At 40.8% G+C, this 18,382-nt stretch overlaps 1 protein-coding gene across 1 annotated transcript; it reads left to right on the top strand.

Annotated features, from left to right (window-relative positions):
* The first annotated feature begins 3,052 nt into the window (after positions 1-3,052).
* On the top strand, positions 3,053-18,241 carry CHURC1 (churchill domain containing 1). The gene is made up of 4 exons (XM_021701371.2): positions 3,053-3,172; positions 7,827-7,962; positions 9,419-9,489; positions 18,066-18,241. Exons 1-4 carry the CDS (start codon positions 3,053-3,055, stop codon positions 18,156-18,158), a joined length of 420 nt encoding a protein of 139 aa, XP_021557046.1. The 3' UTR covers positions 18,159-18,241.
* Positions 18,242-18,382: the final 141 nt, after the last annotated feature.

Genomic DNA, 18,382 nt, shown 5'->3' with positions numbered 1-18,382 from the left:
TCTTAAACGGATTCTTTTTACCAAGAAACAAACTCATGCATAAACTGCAACACATGGCATACTTAATATACATTATTGACACCATATGTTTACTAAAGATTCCTATGGGTAGAGTACTGTCACAGAGAAAATTCTATTAGAAGGTAATCCTTAAATGATTCCTACAAACTTTATTTTAAATAATTATCTGTAAGAGAAAAGAAAATAGATTTTTTGGTAATTTTTTTTTACTTATTTTACACCACTACTTGGTCATTCCTTTCCAGTGCTAATCTCCTGCTTTGTAGCCTCTATTTTCCTTTCTTCCACCTGTCAACCTCAGAAACCTTCATATTGGGCGCCTGGGTGGCTCAGTTGGTTAAGCCACTGCCTTCGGCTCAGGTCATGATCCTGGAGTCCTGGGATTGAGTCCCACATCGGGCTCCCTGCTCAGCAGGGAGTCTGCTTCTCCCCCTGACCCTCCCCACTCTCATGCTCTCTCTATCTCATTCTCTCTCTCAAATAAATAAATAAAATCTTTAAAAAAAAAAAAAGAAACCTTCATATTCCCTTAAGGAATAATCATGCTTTGTGGCGCCTGGGTGGCTCAGTCGTTAAGTGCCTGTCTTCGGCTCAGGTCATGATCCCAGGGTCCTGGGATTGAGCCCCACATCGGGCTCCCTGCTCAGTGGGAAGCCTGCTTCCCCCTTTCTGACTCCCCCTGCTTGTGTTCCTTCTCTCACTGTGTCTCTCTCTCTCTAATAAATAAAATCTTTAAAAAAAAAAAAAGGAATAATCACACTTCAATTTCTGATGCTGCCCACCTCCTCTCATCTCATCTGCTGCCTCTCTGCCCTGGATATTTTTAGATTTGAATGGAGAATTTCATTGGGTGAATAATAGCCATTAGCTCTTGAAAGTTCATACCGAAGAATAGATGACCTTTTAATTCAGGTGCTCATTTTAATAAAAAGATACCATATCACTCTGGGAAGTTAAAAAAAGTAAACATGTAGATTGTCTTTCATGCCAAAGAACCTACTCTTTGACATCTTTGATTGCAGTGTATTTTTAATTTATTTAATTTTTAAAATCATTATTGTTCCCTATTAGTGATGAGGCAGAAAGCTATACATCTCCCCCTTGTGGTTTCTGTTAGTGTTTTCCTCTCAGTGTCCAATTTCTTCTAGCTCCAATCATTCCCAATAAAACACTGTTAAAATGATCTTCCTAAACCACAACTCTGATATCACCCTCCTGCTCAAACTTCCAGTGGCTCACTATCACCTGCAGGATAAAATCCAAACTCCTTGCCATGGTCCACCTGAAATCCCTATATTAAAATTCTCTGCTTTTTGAAATCCTATACATTCTTCAACGCCCAAATTCCTCTTCCCCAATCCCCACCTAGAAGCAGTGTCTCCATTTTGTACTCTTAAACCACAACCTGCCAGTAATTATAGGTATTTATGCCCATCTTATCTCTCACACTCTATTGTGAGTTTCTGGAGAACAGGAAGATGTCTTTTTCATCTTCCTGTTGTCCACACAGTTCCTTGAGTAAAGGCCTCAACAAATGTCTATCGAATTGAATAAAATAGATACAGGTGTTAGTAAAATTAAAAGTCAGCATTAGGTTTTAAAAACAGAGAACACATTTAAAAATGGATCAAGAGAGAGAATTGTATAGACCAGCCTTGTCCAGCAGAAATACAATACAAACTACTTGAGTAATTTAAAATTTTCTAGTAGCCAGATTTTAAAAATAGATGAAATTAACTTTAATATTTTTAGCCCAATTATTGTAACATGTAATCAATATAAAAATTACTGATGAAATATTTTACATTTTACAATTTTTTACATTTTTTTTATCCCGTCTTCTAAATCTAGGGTGTACTGACAATACATCTCGGTTCAAATTTGCCACATGTAAAAGTGCTTTATAGCCACATGTGGCTACTGGCTACTGTATTAATACAAGTCTTAGTCCTGGGTGACTGTTAGCAGTTTTGTTACCACAGATAAGACCTTTCACCGTTTATTTCTTGGTTTCCTCATCTGAAAAGGGGAGGCATTTTTCTTACCATTCTTCTAGGGTTGTAAAGGCGTAAAATTAGAAGCTGAAATGAGGACGCTTTGGGAGGTTGAAAATGTCATACAAGTGGAAGGCATTGTAATTATTCCAAGAATAGAATGAACTTTGAAATAGTTATTAATCTCTTCTTTAAAGAATCTGGATCCCACAGTCTCATATGCTCCCTGATTTCTTCACTGACTTGACTCCAATAGGCAGGGTTAAGGGAGGATACTGATGCTCCTATTGAATATCTCCATTGGAGTAGCTGCGTATGATGAAGACAGGTTGTTCAGAAACACAAAGACAGATTTTGGATATTCGTATTCAGGTGAATTATATTATGGTGAAAAGTAAGTTGCTTTCAATACGGAGGAAAAGGAAAAGGCAGGGCTCCAATCAAAAGCATTTTCAGCTCCGCAGGATCGACCTGCCATTTTCTATTTGCATAGTGTGTGCATGCCCCGGAGGTGCTTCTGTGACACAGAAACACGTTTCCCACCGCTAATGGGATAAATAATGGTCATTTATTATTAACATTTTAAGTGTTCTTTTTAGGAGTTTTAGGAGATTCTCTGCAGAGCTGTAAGTGCCTCTTCCCCAACACTTCGGCTATTGCTTATTCACCTGCCGAGAGCTGATTTATCACTCTCACTGACATGGAAAGGTATATAAATTATTATAATTTCAGCTTTATGTACGGGGTAAGCTGAGGCAGCGCGAAACAATTCCCTTTCGTGTGTGTTGTGACTCGCCTGTCAGCCTAGACTCAGGAGGGCGCCTATAAGAACTCTGCTCAGTGGGAGCTCCCTTTCGCATTCCCGCCACAGGGTCCACGGTCCCGCCTTCTTCTTCCGCAGGTTTCTGATGTTCCACTCCTCGCCCTCGCGTTGTTGCCTAGGAGACCAGGCCCTGCCCTAACAACAGTGGCTAAGGGGCGGAGACTTCGCGTTGGTTCCCGAGAGCGAATACTCCAGGGTCGAGTACTTCGGGCGCATGCGGCAACCTTCCCTTTGCTATCGCGAGGTTTCGTCTTCCCGGAAGCACTGGAGGATCGTCCTCGGGAACGGCGTCGGGATGTGTGGGGGCTGTGTGGAGAAGGAGTATCCCAACCGGGTGAGCGAGTGGGCGCCGAGAACTTCTCGCTCCCTTGGCCCGGGGCCAGCCCCTGGGGCTTCTCGTAGCCCTCGGCTGGCCTTCCCTGAGAGGCCGGCCGCGGGCCGACCCAGCCGCTCTGCCCATTCCAGTGACTCCGTAGCTGTATTTAGGCACTTGATGGCGGGGGCGGCCTGTCGCCGTCCGTTCCGCCGGTCCCCGCCCTGGCGGCTGACATCAGCCGTCACCCCGCTTCTCTTGAGCTCCGGGGGCACAACAAAGGAAACCCCACCACCACCACCAATCCAGTCCGACGACAAAGGGACACGCCCCCCCCCGTCTCATTCTCAAGCTTGATTTGGTGAAATTCTTACTGAATTCTAGCGCTGGAAGGGACCTCTGAGGCCATATGTTATAACCCAGTTTTGCAGATGAAACTAATGCCCAGAGAGGGGAAATCACTTGCCCAAGTTCACATTCTCTTAACAGGAGAGCCAAGGCCAGAATTCAGGTTTCCTGGCAGTTACTTTTTGAAAAATCTCGGCTCCTCTCAAGCTCGGGAGGTTGCCGAAGCTTGTTTACTCTCATTCATTCAAGGTATACCTATTGAACATTTATGTGTGTAGCTAGATTACTTTGCTAGGCCAGAAAGGGATACCAAAGAAGAAATAGGCAGCTTTCATTGCCTCCTGCGGAGTATGTGATTAACAAAAGATGAGTAGTACAGTTCATAAATTCTGTTCGAATTCTGAGAAAGGGGAGAGAAATAGCGCTGTTCTCCCAAAAGGAAGGTGAACTTCATTTGGGACTTGAAGGCTCGCTGTGACTAGGGTAGAAAAGAAGGAAAGGAGGAGCCCGAGGCTTGGGGAATATAACAAGAACAAGAATTCTTGTAATGATTGGAAGGTAGAAAATCTATAGTTGTTTCTGTCTCTTAATATCTTGAGTAATAAGTAGTCTTTGGGGAAGGATATATAACAAGAACACTCATGGTACAACCTCCTTGGAAAAAGGATTAGCATTATCAAATGAAGATACGCATACTGAATGACCCAGCAGTTCCCATTCTAGAGAAATAAATGCATTACATATGTTCCTGGAGACCTGTATAAGAATGCTCAGAACAGCAATTTTTTGTAGTTGTACACTGGAAAAGTGTGATACCGTCACAGAATGGAACACCATGAATAAATAATGAAAGTGAATTAATTAGAGCAGTGGTTCTCAACTAGGTGAGATTTTGCCTCCCAAGGGACACTTGGCGCTATCTGTAGACATTTTTAGTTGTTACCCTGGGGGTACGACTGACATCTAGTAGGTAGAGGCATTATACTGTATATTTATGTTTCATATACTTTATTGTGTTCTATTTCATACTTTTTTAAAAGTGTAAAAAATGTTTATGAATCCAGTAATGAACACTGCACTTTACAGAGACCACACGAGGGAGGTGTTTGTAGTGAAGAGTATTAAGGGATTAGGTTGGATTCTTAAGAATTGAGCTAATCAAAAGACTTAAAAAGTTGTATTAAGTTTAGATTCTACACTTCAGGCATTGGGCATCCATCAAGAAAATCAAATAGGGAAATAATTCTGAAATCTGTTATTTAGGAGAATGAATCTTATGACTGTATATTTAGGTTATGGTAGGGGGGAAATGTAAAAGGGAGAGCCCTACGGTATTTGGGGAGCCATGGCAACAGTAGTGTAGGCATGAGATAATGAAGACCTCATCTCAAGGAAAGAATTACTAGAACTGAGCCAATTTAATGGAGGGAGGAGCTATAGATGACCTTAGGGTTTTCAATCTAGGCAATTGGGAAATTGGAAGTATCATTACAGAAATTGGAGGCATATGGGAGAGAGAATGAAGATTGGGGTGCACATGGTCAGATTGTTTTTATCATGTTTCATCCAAGATTGAGAATGTAACATCCAAGGAGTCAAGTGAAAATACAAGATTGCAGTTGCGGTGTGAAATTCAAACAGATGAGTTAGAAAAGGATTGAGGTGATTGGGAAACCAGAAAAGTGCCTTTCACTGGCACTTCTTTCTGACTTTATTCTGTTCCAAAATAATTAAAGGGCTGTCATTCCGGAATTTCAGAAGGCAGATTTAGAAATCATTAGTGGGTGGATGTTATTGGGTTGGAGGCTTTGAATCAGAACAAAGAACTTTCTAACAGATTTTCAAAAGCAGAATGGGCAACCCTTGGAGAAATTGAACTCTCTTCCCGTTGTTCAGTAGAGACTGATCATTTGAAATCTGAAAGGTCCTTCCAACTCTGGGAGTTTTCAAAGTCGTGTGATATTTCTGAGGGCAGTAAGAACAGAAGCCACTTTGAGCTTAGCAAAGGAAAGGACAGTGAGATGATGGTAGCAGGTATAGTGTACTCATCCAAAAAATTGTCAGAAAAATAATGGATTAGCATATCAAGAAGTTCTAAGTGCGGAATGAGTAGGTAATAAATAATTACCTTTGGTTTCATAAAATTTTCTGGAGATTTGTGGTAGATATTTTTCACAGATGAGGAATACTAGTCTTAGAAGACAAACACAAATAGTGGAAGAAAAAGTTTGATGAATTGGACTTAACAAGAGTCAAAACTATCTGCTCTTCAAAAGACATTATTTAAAAAATGGCACACCAATAATAGGGAGAAGATATTTGTAATACAAATCTGACAGAGGATTTGTATCTAAGATATATAAAGAACTCTTCCAACTCAATGACTCTTACAACTAGATAAGATAAACAACCTAAGTTTCAAAAAATGGGCAAAAGACTAGACACTCCACAAAAGAAGATACACATGTAGGCACCATAAAAAGATGCTTAACGTTATTAGTCATGAGGGAAATACAAATTAAAAACTACTGTGAGATACCACGTGATTAAGATAGCTAAAATAAGAAAAGACACGGTACCTCAGGTGGGTGAGGATGTGGAGCAACTGGAACTCACACAGTGCTGGTGGACTAGAAAATGGAAAACTAATGAGCAGTTACAAAGTTTGTATGTACCATATTTTTACCATCTGATTCAGCAGTTCCACTTCTAGGTGTTTACTGAAGAGAAAGGTATATGTTTACACAAGACTTACTGAATCTTCATAGCTGCTTTATTCATAATAGCCCCAAGCTGAAAACGACCCAAAAGTCTATCAACCTGAATTCATGCTGTTCGGCAATGAAAAGCAATGAGCTACCAGTACAACAACATAGATGATTAATATGGACAGAACAAAAGAAACTGGTTGCAGAAGAGTATACTGCAGGGTTCTATTTATATAAAATTTTATAGGAATCGGATCAAGGGGTGCCTAAGGTGAGATAGGGGTTGGAGATAGACTGCAAAGTCTGAAGGATCTCCTAGGAAGACAAATTTTTATATCTAGGTTGGGATAGTGGTTACATTGATACATATATACCTAAAAAAAAGTCATTCACCTATACCCTTACAGTGTGTGGATTTTATTATATAGGAGCTACACTTCCGTGATGTTTATTTTTAAGAAAATCAAAGAAAAGCACCTGTTCTTAGTAGCTGGAAATTTATACTTTAACCCCAAGGCCTTTTTTCCCCTTCAGTAGTTAAGTTGATGTGCTTGTGATTTAGTATCTCCCAACTGTATAGTTAGATTGATTTTTTCGCTTCCACCCACCCCCGCCCCTACAGAGTTAATCTCTTCCTTCATATATAGCATCAAGGAGCCACTCAAAAGGGAGAGGTTAACTGTGGTGCTGGGAATCCAGGAAGACTTCACTGTGGCATCACTTAAAGCTGGTCTTCCTGATAGTTCATAAGCTCCTCGGAGGAGGAAAGAGGTGACTCATCCTCTAATCCTTCACAGTGCTTTTGCACAGTATCAGGCACATAGCTGCATTGGAGAAATGTTGATTTGATTGGTTTTTAGTCATATCAACTGTTAAAAATACTCTATGTATTGGTCAGAAATGAGGTTGAATTAGATTATTTATAAAATGGTTTTCTGAACAATTATTAGTAAGCCTTTGCAAAGACCTCCCTTGAGCTAGGAGCATAAGTTGTTTACAGTTTCTTAGTGATGAAGCAAATCCCTTTCTCTTTTGAATGCCATGGTGTCAGTCTGATGAATTGCAGAGCTTATCTTCTCTGCCTGAATCACACATACCCTTGAGGACTGGCATCTGTAGAGATGAGAGTTTATTCTTGTTTGCTTATTTTGTGTTATTTTTTAAGGCATCAGAAAATGCTATTTCAACAATCAACTGAGCATCACATTGTAAAAGATCATTTTTATCATTAGTTCAGTATTTCCATTTTGATTGAATTTTAATTCTAGTTTTGTGCTGTGCTTCATTTAATATTGTTGGCTATTAGATTTTTCTAATTTTTCCTTTTCACATTTTATATTATTAAAGCTTCATTAAGTTTCTAAAAATCCACTTGCATTTAGTCCTCTCAAACACAGTTGCAGTCCTCAGAGACTTACAGCTTAACACTGCTTCAGTTTTGTTTGCCATAAATAGCCTTCTAGAGGAAAGCTAGTAATTTCAAAAATTACTTGGTACAGACTTCAAGCAAGTAAATTCTGGCCATGTTTTTTTGCCTTTAGAAAATTTTAGTCTATTAATTATTTTCACTAAGGGTTTTGAAATAGAAGAAAATTAAATTCCTATTTTTGATATTTTAGGGTAACATCTGCCTGGAGAATGGATCTTTCTTGCTGAACTTTACAGGCTGTGCAGTGTGCAGTAAGCGGGATTTTATGCTGATCACAAACAAATCTTTGAAAGAGGAAGATGGAGAAGAAATAGTTACCTACGATCGTAAGTAGACTTTTTATTTTCGTGCAAGTCTGGGAGCAGATACCAGCTTTTGAAAGCTAATAGTTATACCTCCTGATATGTTGTGTTTTATAAGGCCTGTTTCAATATTGTATTGCAACAGAGTTGCTAGTTTGGTTTTTAAGAGGAAAATAAAGATGATACTAGCGTCATCAGACTGCATAAGTGACTTTTGTAGATAACTGAAGCTAATGATTCAGGTAGCATTTTTTGTTTGTTTATTTTAAAAGTCTTTATGCCTTCTGAAACAAGAGAGACTTTTTTTTTTTTAACCTTTTAGGATCGTTCGTGTTAGTTTTCTTTTTTTACTATAGTCTAATACAGTGATGTTCTCCAACAGCTCCTGAAGTGTTTAGGGCTGTTTGCTGCCATACTAAATGACCCTGGGATGTTATGGTTTTTTTAGTCTTGTTTCTGCTCTCATAACCTTTTTTGTCTCCTATCTCATCATCCGTCTGTTGTTTCTTTTGCTGTGCTACCTTCATTTGCTGCTCCTCATCCTCAATACTGGGGAACCAAATAAACTATGTATAATAAAAATGAATCAGTTCTGAGGTTGGCACTCTAAGAATTTCTGTGAGTAAATTAAGTATATGTACATTTTAGTCCCCAGGTGTGACAAGAAATTAAACTGTTCACATCCCCTTTTTGCCTGTCTCCTGGTTTGAGTATGTTGGTATGTTCTGAAATATGAGGAATAAATGTGCAAATAATGATATTTTTAAAAAGGAATATGAAAGATACTAAGCCTTTGGAATTGAGTCAGACTATTGAAAATGTTCTAACGTAGAATAATCCTTTTTCTTTATTTTAGGCATAACCTTTAAACTCTATTTTAAAGAGGTAGTAGGACATAGCGGTTAAGAGCAAGAGCTCTGGAGCCAGAATGCATGGGTTTGAATTCTGTTTCCAACACTTCCTACCTCAGTGGTCTTGCTAATTACTTAAAGGTGTGTGGCTTTGTTTCTTCACCTTAAAAAGGTGGTAACAATAGTATCTACCTCTTTGGGTTTTGAGAAGATTAAGTAAACAGATAAAAAGTATTTAAAAGCGTATCTGGCACACAGTAAGCACTCAATAAATCATAGTTATTATATGTTTTTACTATAGTCTTTTGTTACTATTAAATTCACTTTAATGTCTAGCATTGGCTTTTTATTTATAATTGTTTTTAGTAGCACAGTTTCTGTAAGTCCTGAGAATGAGAATTAATATATGCCTGTTAAATCTCTGAGTTGAGGCCCTTCATTATGTAGCATTGCTATGTGATGGATTTTGGATTTCTTATCAAGGTAGATATTATAATGGGTTTCCCGCTGCTGTGTTAAATATATCAGTTAAGATTCTTTTAAAGCAATACCATGCTGAAAATAGAAATTTTACTGTCTTAAGACACCTTCTAAGACTTAATAATTTAAGTCTCTCTGTGTTTCGGCAGATCTGTGTAAGAATTGTCATCACGTAATAGCCAGGCATGAGTACACATTCAGTATCATGGATGAATTTCAGGTAAATGTATAAATGTGGTATGTTATTGTGGGGGAGGGGGAATAATAAAAATACTTTCTCAAATCTACATATAGTTTTAATAAATGAAGTACTAGTAAATAATAAAGGAGACCATCCTTCTCTTCTACTTGTGTACGTTAAGAGAGACATTTTAGACGTGAGTATATTTGTTCAAACCTGTCTCCATAAGAGTCACAAGTCAAGATGCATACCTTACAAATGATATCTCAGGCCTGTCCTGTTTGTTTATGAAGAACAGCACATTGTGGGTTCTTATGAGGTTACAGTTGTGCCTGTTTTTTCCCTGTCCAGTTATGTAATTGCACAGTTGTTGGTTTTATAAGTGTTGGCCTGCCCACTGCCCCCATACTTGCTGAGCATGGAAATTCTGATTAAGGAGATTATCTTTGTCTTCCCCTGTAGACATGTAGACTCAAGCTACTCTGTAGTCTCAGTTGTGGTAAGACATTTTAATATAATTCATTAAGTAAAATGACAGGTTGGATGTATCAAGGTTGGAGGAAAGAAGCTGGACCACCATAAGGGTAGAGAGTAAGTATTATAAGGATGAGGTCTTGTACAATCGTGAGAGCATATGAAGAATTGTACAGAAGGCTACTGTATGCCTGAGTTGTTGAAGATTCACAGATCTGATGGTCGGGAAGAAAAGCTGGACAGTGGGGCAGAGCCAAGGGTAAACTGGAAACCATAAGGACACACTGGAACCTGTGTCTGTCCCTTACTGCCTCCATTTTCAAGCTTTCAGATTGAGTTACTTACTTATAGTGAACTGTGTATTCATCTATAGGATATAAATATCATGTTAGAGCTTTTAACAGACAGGGGAATTTTTTTAAGTCCTTCAAATTTGGGTAGGATTTTAATGAGAAAAAAATAATAATCTTCCATAACAGGATCTTACAGTGTAACCACTCTCATTCATTCATATTTTAGTGTAGAAGAAAGCACTTATTCACCTGTCAGAATCTGGTCTGATATGTTGTGGTTAATCTGTACAACATCTTGACCACATCTTAGCATCCAAAAATTATGCCTCGAAAAATGTTTATATGTTATGTGTAACTTAGGGCAAAAATCAAGATCTCAGTGAATGAGTAGTGGCCAAATAGGGGAAGGAGCATATCATGGACTTAAAGGAGCAGCTCTGTCCTTCCATGAGAGGAAAGGGGGGCTTAGAGCCATTTTGCAGAAGCTCCTGAAGCCGCCATGAGTTTTTCAGAGCCCTAAATGGGTACTAAGGTTGCTGTAATGAAGCCATTGTCTCTTACTGCTGGGTGAGCCAAGTCTAGCTGGTTTTCCTTTATGACTGAACACAGCCATTTTCACAGCTGCCCCAGAAATGACTCTGGGGTAGGAAGAAGATGATAAAGGAAGATGGCTTGTATTCACGATGCCTAGTCAGTGAAATTCTCTTGGAAAAAAACCCAACTCTTAAACCGGGCTCTACACTTCATCTTCTCTCTCAACACCTGCTTCCCTCCACCTGTATTCTATATCCCTCCATCAGATTCATTTCCTGAAAGTGATGCTTTAGACCACTGCTTTGGCCTTTCCATAGCTCATTTTAGCTACAGTGTAATATCTGACCTGCTCATTGTGGGGTTATCATGGGGCTGGCCACCTTCCCTTTCTCTTCTTTCCCACTAGTCTCTTTGGCTCACCACACATAGCATTGTCCAACCTTAGACTCTTCTCTCCGTCCCAGTAGAGAGGAAGATTTTTGTTCCTTCCTCTCTAAGGCTACCCTTTCTGTATTTCCTCCCCAATCTCCTCTCTACCCAGCATCTTCTTTGTCTCCCTGGGATTTAAAATATTTCTTACAGTAAATATACTCGAGTCTTCTTTTGTTAAAAAATAAGTTAAAAATCCTTTCATTTCACTCAGTTACCTCTGTGATTCATCTTCTAATCATCTCTGTCCTTCCTTTTGCTTCTTTACTTGAATAGCTCTTTACCCTGTTCTCCTCATTTCCCTGTGCTGCTCTTAACCACCTGCAAACTGCTTTTCATTTTCACTTTACTAAAACTATTCTCTCAGAGATCTCCTATAATGTAACTGAATGCTATGACCTTGCCTCAGTTCTTAGCTCTTTTAACATCTCTCCTGGGTCTGGTTGTGTCAACCATTGTGGTTTTTGAAGGATTTCTTCCCTTGAGGTCCATAGTGCCAGCCTTTTTTCTTTCTTTTTAAGTCATTTTGAGTCCTCTTTTGCCTTCTCCCTGGTTTCCTTTACTATTGTTCCCTAACTGATTTTCCCCTGAGCTTTGGTCTCTGGTCTGGAGCCTTCTCTTTACTTTCTCAAATAGTGAGCACACACACACTCAGGTTCACTTGAAACCTATCAGCTGTCTCCCAGCTGTACTTCTTTAACACTAACAGTCTGCCTGCCCTCCTTTCTTCCTTTGTTTCTCTTGCCTTTTTTGGCCTTGCTGCCACACCTCATGGCAAGGACCATACCCACTCAAACCTGAATTACTGCAGCAGCCCCCAAACTCTAGTTCTACTCACTGCCGTCAAATTAATCTTGCTCAAATATATCATACTGCACTCTCGCTACTCCCTATGGGATACGCTTGCTCTTTCCCTATCCCTGTCCTTATTCGTGCTTTTTCCCTGACTTGACTAGTTGCTTTCTCTACCTTCAAGTCAACTAAATCTTACCTCTTTGAAGCAGAACTTAAATTCTATCTCCTCCTTGCCCCCCCCCCCTTTTTTTAAGATTTTATTTATTTGACAGAGACAGCTAGAGAGGGAACACAAGCAGGGGGCGTGGGAGAGGGAGAAGCAGGCTTCCTGCAGAGCAGGGAGCCCGATGTGGGGCTTGATCCCGGGACCCTGGGATCATGACCTGAGCCAAAGGCAGATGCTTAACGACTGAGCCACCCAGGCACCCCTCCTCCTTGCTCTTGATAGTCCAGCCCATTCTTGTACCTACAGTGGCCTCTGACTCATGTGAATAGCCGCTTGGGAACTTCCTTCTCAACCTGAGGGACACAAGAACTCTTTGTTCTCAGCTTGGACAGCCTACTTCCTCGTCCCCACCCTACCCCAGCACCTTTTTCACTTCAGCAGTAGTTCAGGTTCAAGGTGGGATTCCCCACATTGGTAATGTTTTGTTTTAAATGTCTTATGGACAAAATTAGGCAGAACAGTGTTTTTACCTCCACCACCCAGCTTCAGTTTGCTTTAATTTGTTTCTCACCATTCCCACATCTCCCTACAGGATTGTTTTGAGTCAAATCCCAAATATATCACTCACTACTTCTTTAAATATTTCAGTACACATCTCTAAAAGATAAGAATTCTGTTTTTAAAATAGCCACAATATCGGGGCACCTGGGTTGCTCAGTCATTAAGCATCTGCCTTTGGCTCAGGTCATGATCCCAGGGTCCTGGGATTGAGCCCCGCATCAGGCTCCCTGCTCCGCGGGAAGCCTGCTTCTCCCTCTCCCTCTGCTCCCCATGCTTCTGTTCCCTCTCTCGCTGTGTCTCTCTCTGTCAAATAAATAAAATCTTTAAAAAAATAACAAAAATAACTACAATATCATTGTTAAAGTGAGATTTTCTGATGGCACAGTGGGGGGGGAGATAGAAGTACAGAGTTTAAACAGAAAATACATTATAAATGATTATAGATATCCTTTATTTTTTATATCACCCCAAAAGCCACTGAAAGGACTATGTGTTTGCCTCAGGAAACCAAAGGGGAACTGTGAGACTGCCTTCTGTTCCTCTGTGGACTAGGGAAGGAGAGGACTTGGGGTCAGAATTAATAGGTAGTAATAGAAGAAAAGGGCCGTGGGCCCCTCAGAATAAAGCAGAGGATCTGGTCTTCCCAAAGGTGATCCAACACACTCCACCCTTCCTTCCAAATCTCTATCCCCGTGCTTTGCCCAGGTGGAGCCTTTGAGGTTTTCCATGAATGACGGGGGCGGGGGGGATTCTTTTTTTTTTAATTTTTTTTTAAGATTTTATTTATTTATTTGACAGAGAGAGACACAGTGAGAGAGGGAACACAAGCAGGGGGAGTGGGAGAGGGAGAAGCAGGCTTCCCGCCGAGCAGGGAGCCCGATGTGGGGCTCAATCCCAGGACCCTGGGATCATGCCCTGAGCCGAAGGCAGACGTTTAACCGACTGAGCCACCCAGGCACCCCTGGAATGTCTTTTTTTCTTTTTCTTTTTTTTTGAGGGGAGGGAGGAGGGGCAGAGAGAGAGGGAGAGAGAGACTCTCTGCACTGGGTGTGGGGCCCAACACGGGTCTCGGGGCTCCATTTCATGACCCTGAGATCATGACCTGAGCCGAATTCAAGAGTCTGACACTTAACTGACTGAGCCACCCAGGCGCCCCCAAAATGTCCTTTTTTTTTTTTTTAAGGACTTCATCCATTTATTTGACAGAGAGAGAGAGAGAGAGCGAGAGAGAGAACACAAGCAAGGGGAGTGGGACAGGGAGAAGCAGGCTTCCCACTGAGCAGGGAGCCCGATGCGGGGCTCGATCCCAGGACACTGGGATCATGACCTGAGCCGAAGGCAGACACTTAACGACTGAGCTACCCAGGCGCCCTGGGGGGGAATTCTTACTGTCCCAACTTGGCCAGTTTTGAGAAAAGGTGTCCTGATCCTGGCAGCACAGGGGGATGTGTTCCTGACCTTCCAAGTTAGAATTCTAGACTTGTTTTCCCACAGAAACACTGTGATTTATGGTTAGATTCTATAGTACTTATACAGTATGAGTTTGAAAGACTCCCTGGAATTTCCTGGGGAAAGCCTAACTGCTGTGTACAGCATTGTTTCTATGGGAGACTGCTTTTGAATTACAAATAATTGACCTAAAGTGAAATTTGGATTCCAGACCTACTATAAATTAAAGATTTCAAGTGTAATCAGTCTTACTTATTTAAAAACCTTTCCAGATTATACCACGTGGTAGGTTTTTTCTTACTCTCAAGTTAGACTGTAAATTTTGCAAGGTCAGACCTTGTCCTTGCCTTCTCTCATGTCTGCCAGTGCACCTGGCACATTGCAGAGCATTTAGGCACTTAATAAAAACTTGTCGATGGATAGATTGGGTGAAAACTCAGAAGTTTGTCTAGCTTCACACATTTTCCCGTTTTGACTTTATTATTGTTTTCTTCTTCATTTCCAGTGAGAGGTTCACATCCTACTAGTAATGTCTGGCAGCTGAAAGCAGAAGTATTTGAGAGCAGTAAAAGACCTTGTACAGGTCTTTTAGAGGGTGGATTTTTATTTCATTGTTTTAGAAAGATTTCTTTATTTTGGGGGGGTGGGGCAGAGGGAGAGAATCTTCAAGCAGATTCCCTGCTGAGTGCAGACCCTGTCGTGGGGCTTGATCTCATGACCCTGAGACCATGACCTGAGCCGAAACCAAGAGTTGGACACTCAACTGATTGAGTCACCCAGGCGCCCCTATTTCATTTTTTAATTTATGAGACCTGTATTTGTCCTCTGAGCTTTAGCCCCTATTTATCTCTATTGTGTGTGTGGAGTAGACCTTGAAATTAAGTGTGGTCTTTAAGAAACAATCTTTCTCTTGCCACAACTAAGCTCCCCTGCTGAACTCACTCTAGGAAACAGAAATGCACTTGTCTGGGTTCTGAGTCTCTGAACCGTAGTCATTGTTTATCTCTGTGACCATTTGTCTAGTGACTATCCAGACTCATGAAACACAAACTGCCTTGACTGACCAATTCCCAGACAGCTAACAATCTCAGTTTGAAGTGTGGAAGTACTAACAGATTTAGCATTAAGTTTGTTTTCTTAAAGAAGATAAAGTTTTTAAGCAAAAGCTTGAAAGGAAATATGTGTGTATAGTTTATGACCCATATTAAATATTCTAGAAGGGGATAACTATAAAAACAGGACTTTGCCATAGGAGTTTTCCCTAAAACAAAATCTCTTCCATCACCACCCTGGACATTTTTAAAAATTTTAATTCCAGTATCATTAACATGCAGTGTTATAGTAGTTTCAGGTGTACAAGATAGTGACTCAACCCTTCCATACAACACCCGGTGCTCATCAGAACAAGTGCACTCATTAATCCCCTATCCCTATTTTCCCCATCCCCCTTTCCCCCACCCACCTCCCCTCTGGTAGCCATCAGTTTCTTCTCTGTAGTTAAGAGTCTGTTTCTTGGTTTGTGTCTCTCTTTTCCTTTGCTCATTTGTTTTGTTTCTTAAATTCCACATATGAGTGAAATCGTATGGTATTTGTCTTTCTTTGACTTCACTTAGCATGATATTCTCTAGGTCCATCCATGTCATTGCAGATGACAAGATTTCTTTCTTTTTTTTTTTTTATCAGCCTGGACATTTGTTAAGCCCAAGAAACATAAACTCCTGAAATAGATCAAATCCAGACAGCTAGCTATCTAAATATGAGGCATGACATACAAGTAGATTTAACTTAATTGTTTATTTTCCTGGAGTAGATAAAAATAGTTATTTTAGTTTGGGATCTTTCTTTCATTTTAAAAAATCATTTCTGTTGCTTAGTAGTCTTAAATAACCTAGAAAGGAGCAACTCTAGAATAGGAATTTGTCCTTAGGGACCCACACTCAAATTGCTTCACTACTTTATTTTATTTTAAAAAAAAAACTATTTATTTGACAAAGAGAGAGAGCGCACAAGCAGGGAGAGAGGCAGAGGGAGAGGGAGAAGCAGACTCCCCACTGACCAAGAAGCCCGACACGGGGCTCAACCCCAGGACCCTGGGATCATGACCTGAGCCGAAAGCAGACACTTAACCAACTGAGCCACCCAGGTGCCCCATATTTTATTAAGATTTTATTTATTTGTGTGTGACAGAGAGCTAGCACAAGCAGGGGGAGTGGGAGAGGGAGAAGCAGGCTCCCTATTGAGCAGGGAGCCCAGTGCGGGGCTCGATCCCAGGACCCTGGGATCATGACCTGAGTCAAAGGCAGATGCTTAATTGACTGAGCCACCCAGGTGCCCCGCTTCACTACTTTAAATAGCAGCAGTAGGGGCACCTGGGCGGCTGTCAGTTGAGCATCTGGCTCTTGGTTTTGCCTCAGATCATGATCTCAGGGTGGTGAGATCGAGCACACCCCACCCCACCCCGCCCCATGGGGCTCCATGCTGAGTGTGGAGCCTGCTTAAGATTTTCCCTCTCTCTCTATACAATGGACCATTATGCAGCCATCAAAAGGAATGAGAGAGATCTTGCCATTTGCAATGACGTGGATGGAACTGGAGGGTGTTATGCTGAGCAAAGTAAGTCAATCAGAGAAAGAGATGTATCATATGACCTCACTGATGTGAGGAATTCTTAATCTCAGGAAACAAACTGAGGGTTGCTGGAGTGGGGGGTGGGGTGGGAGGGATGGGGTGGCTGGGTGATAGACATTGGGGAAGGTATATGCTATGGTGAGCACTATGAATTGTGCAAGACTGTTGAATCACAGATCTATACCTCTGAAACAAATAATACAATATATGTTAAAAAAAAAAAAAGAAGAAGAAGATAGCAGGAGGGGAAGAATGAAGCAGGGGAAATCGGAGGGGTAGACGAACCATGAGAGACGATGGACTCTGAAAAACAAACTGAGGGTTCTAGAGGGGAGGGGGGTGGGAGGATGGGTTAGCCTGGTGGTGGGTATTGAGGAGGGCACATTCTGCATGGAGCACTGGGTGTTATACACAAACAATGAATCATGGAATACTACATTAAAAACTAATGATGTAATGTATGGTGATTAACATAACAATAAAAATTAAAAAAAAAATTTTCCTCTCCCAGCGCGCCTGGGTGGCTCAGTTGGTTAAGCAACTGCCTTCGGCTCAGATCATGATCCCGGAGTCCCAGGATCGAGTCCTGCATTGGGCTTCCTGCTCAGCAGGGAGTCTGCTTTTCCCTCTAACCCTTCCCCCTCTTGTGCTCTCGCTCTCTCAAATAAATAAAATAGAATCTTAAAAAAAAAAAAAAGATTTTTCCTCTCCCTCTGCCCCCCCCCCCCCCCCCCTAAATTTTCAGGGAAAAATTAAAAGCAGCACTAATCAAGCCCAGTATGTGTTTGGATTTTTTTTTTTTTTTTTTAAGAGAAGGAAGGTGGGAAGGGGCAGAGGGAGAGAGAGAATCCTAAGCAGGCTCCACGCCAAGCATTGTACCTGATGTGGGGCTCCATTTCACGACCCCAAGGTCATGACCTGAGCCGAAATCAAGAGTTGGACCCTTAACTGACCGAGCCACCCAGGTTCCCCTAGCCCAATATGTGTTTTAAGTCCATGTTATAACATTTATATGTATATAACATTTAAGTCCAACATGCATTTCCAAGATGACATTCTTGTGTACATAGTAAATAGAGCATCAGCATGTATTCAGTTTACATGAACAAAAGACTCCGGGATACACAGAATAAACCTAAGACATCCCTGATAGGTGTTGAAGAAATGGATCAAATGTGCAGAAGGAATGTCCGTTCCAATTTGTAGAGAATAGCTTTACCAGAGTAAGTTATGAAGTGTCTTTCTCCCTATTCCTCAATGTAATTATTCACTTTATCTTATTCTAGGAGTACACCATGCTGTGTCTGTTATGTGGCAAAGCTGAAGACTCTATCAGTATTCTCCCTGATGACCCTCGACAAATGACTCTGTTATTCTAGGATCCTTCTGCAGTTCTGTAGTAACTATGTTGTATCGGTTCACAATACAGCAAGCCTCATGGTTTGTCTTACTTTGTTTATAATGGAAATTATTTTGCGTATTTTTTTCTGCTTAGACTTAACTATCCTTTGAAAGAAAACATAATTAGGGGATTGTATTCTTCTGCTGAGCTCTTCTGCTAAAGTTCCTAGTTCACATCAGAATGAAGAATATTAGAAGTTAC

Source organism: Neomonachus schauinslandi, chromosome 9 (genome assembly GCF_002201575.2).
Source record: "Neomonachus schauinslandi chromosome 9, ASM220157v2, whole genome shotgun sequence".
Classification (NCBI taxonomy): Eukaryota; Metazoa; Chordata; class Mammalia; order Carnivora; family Phocidae; genus Neomonachus; species Neomonachus schauinslandi.
This window is presented reverse-complemented; position numbering and strand designations above follow the sequence as displayed.

Coding starts and splice junctions, on each gene's coding strand:
- CHURC1 (XM_021701371.2), top strand. CDS start 3,053: ATGCGGCAACCTTCCCTTTGCTATCGCGAGGTTTCGTCTTCCCGGAAG. Junction 3,173..7,826: donor AGAAGGAGTATCCCAACCGG/GTGAGCGAGTGG, acceptor TTGATATTTTAG/GGTAACATCTGCCTGGAGAA. Junction 7,963..9,418: donor AGAAATAGTTACCTACGATC/GTAAGTAGACTT, acceptor GTGTTTCGGCAG/ATCTGTGTAAGAATTGTCAT.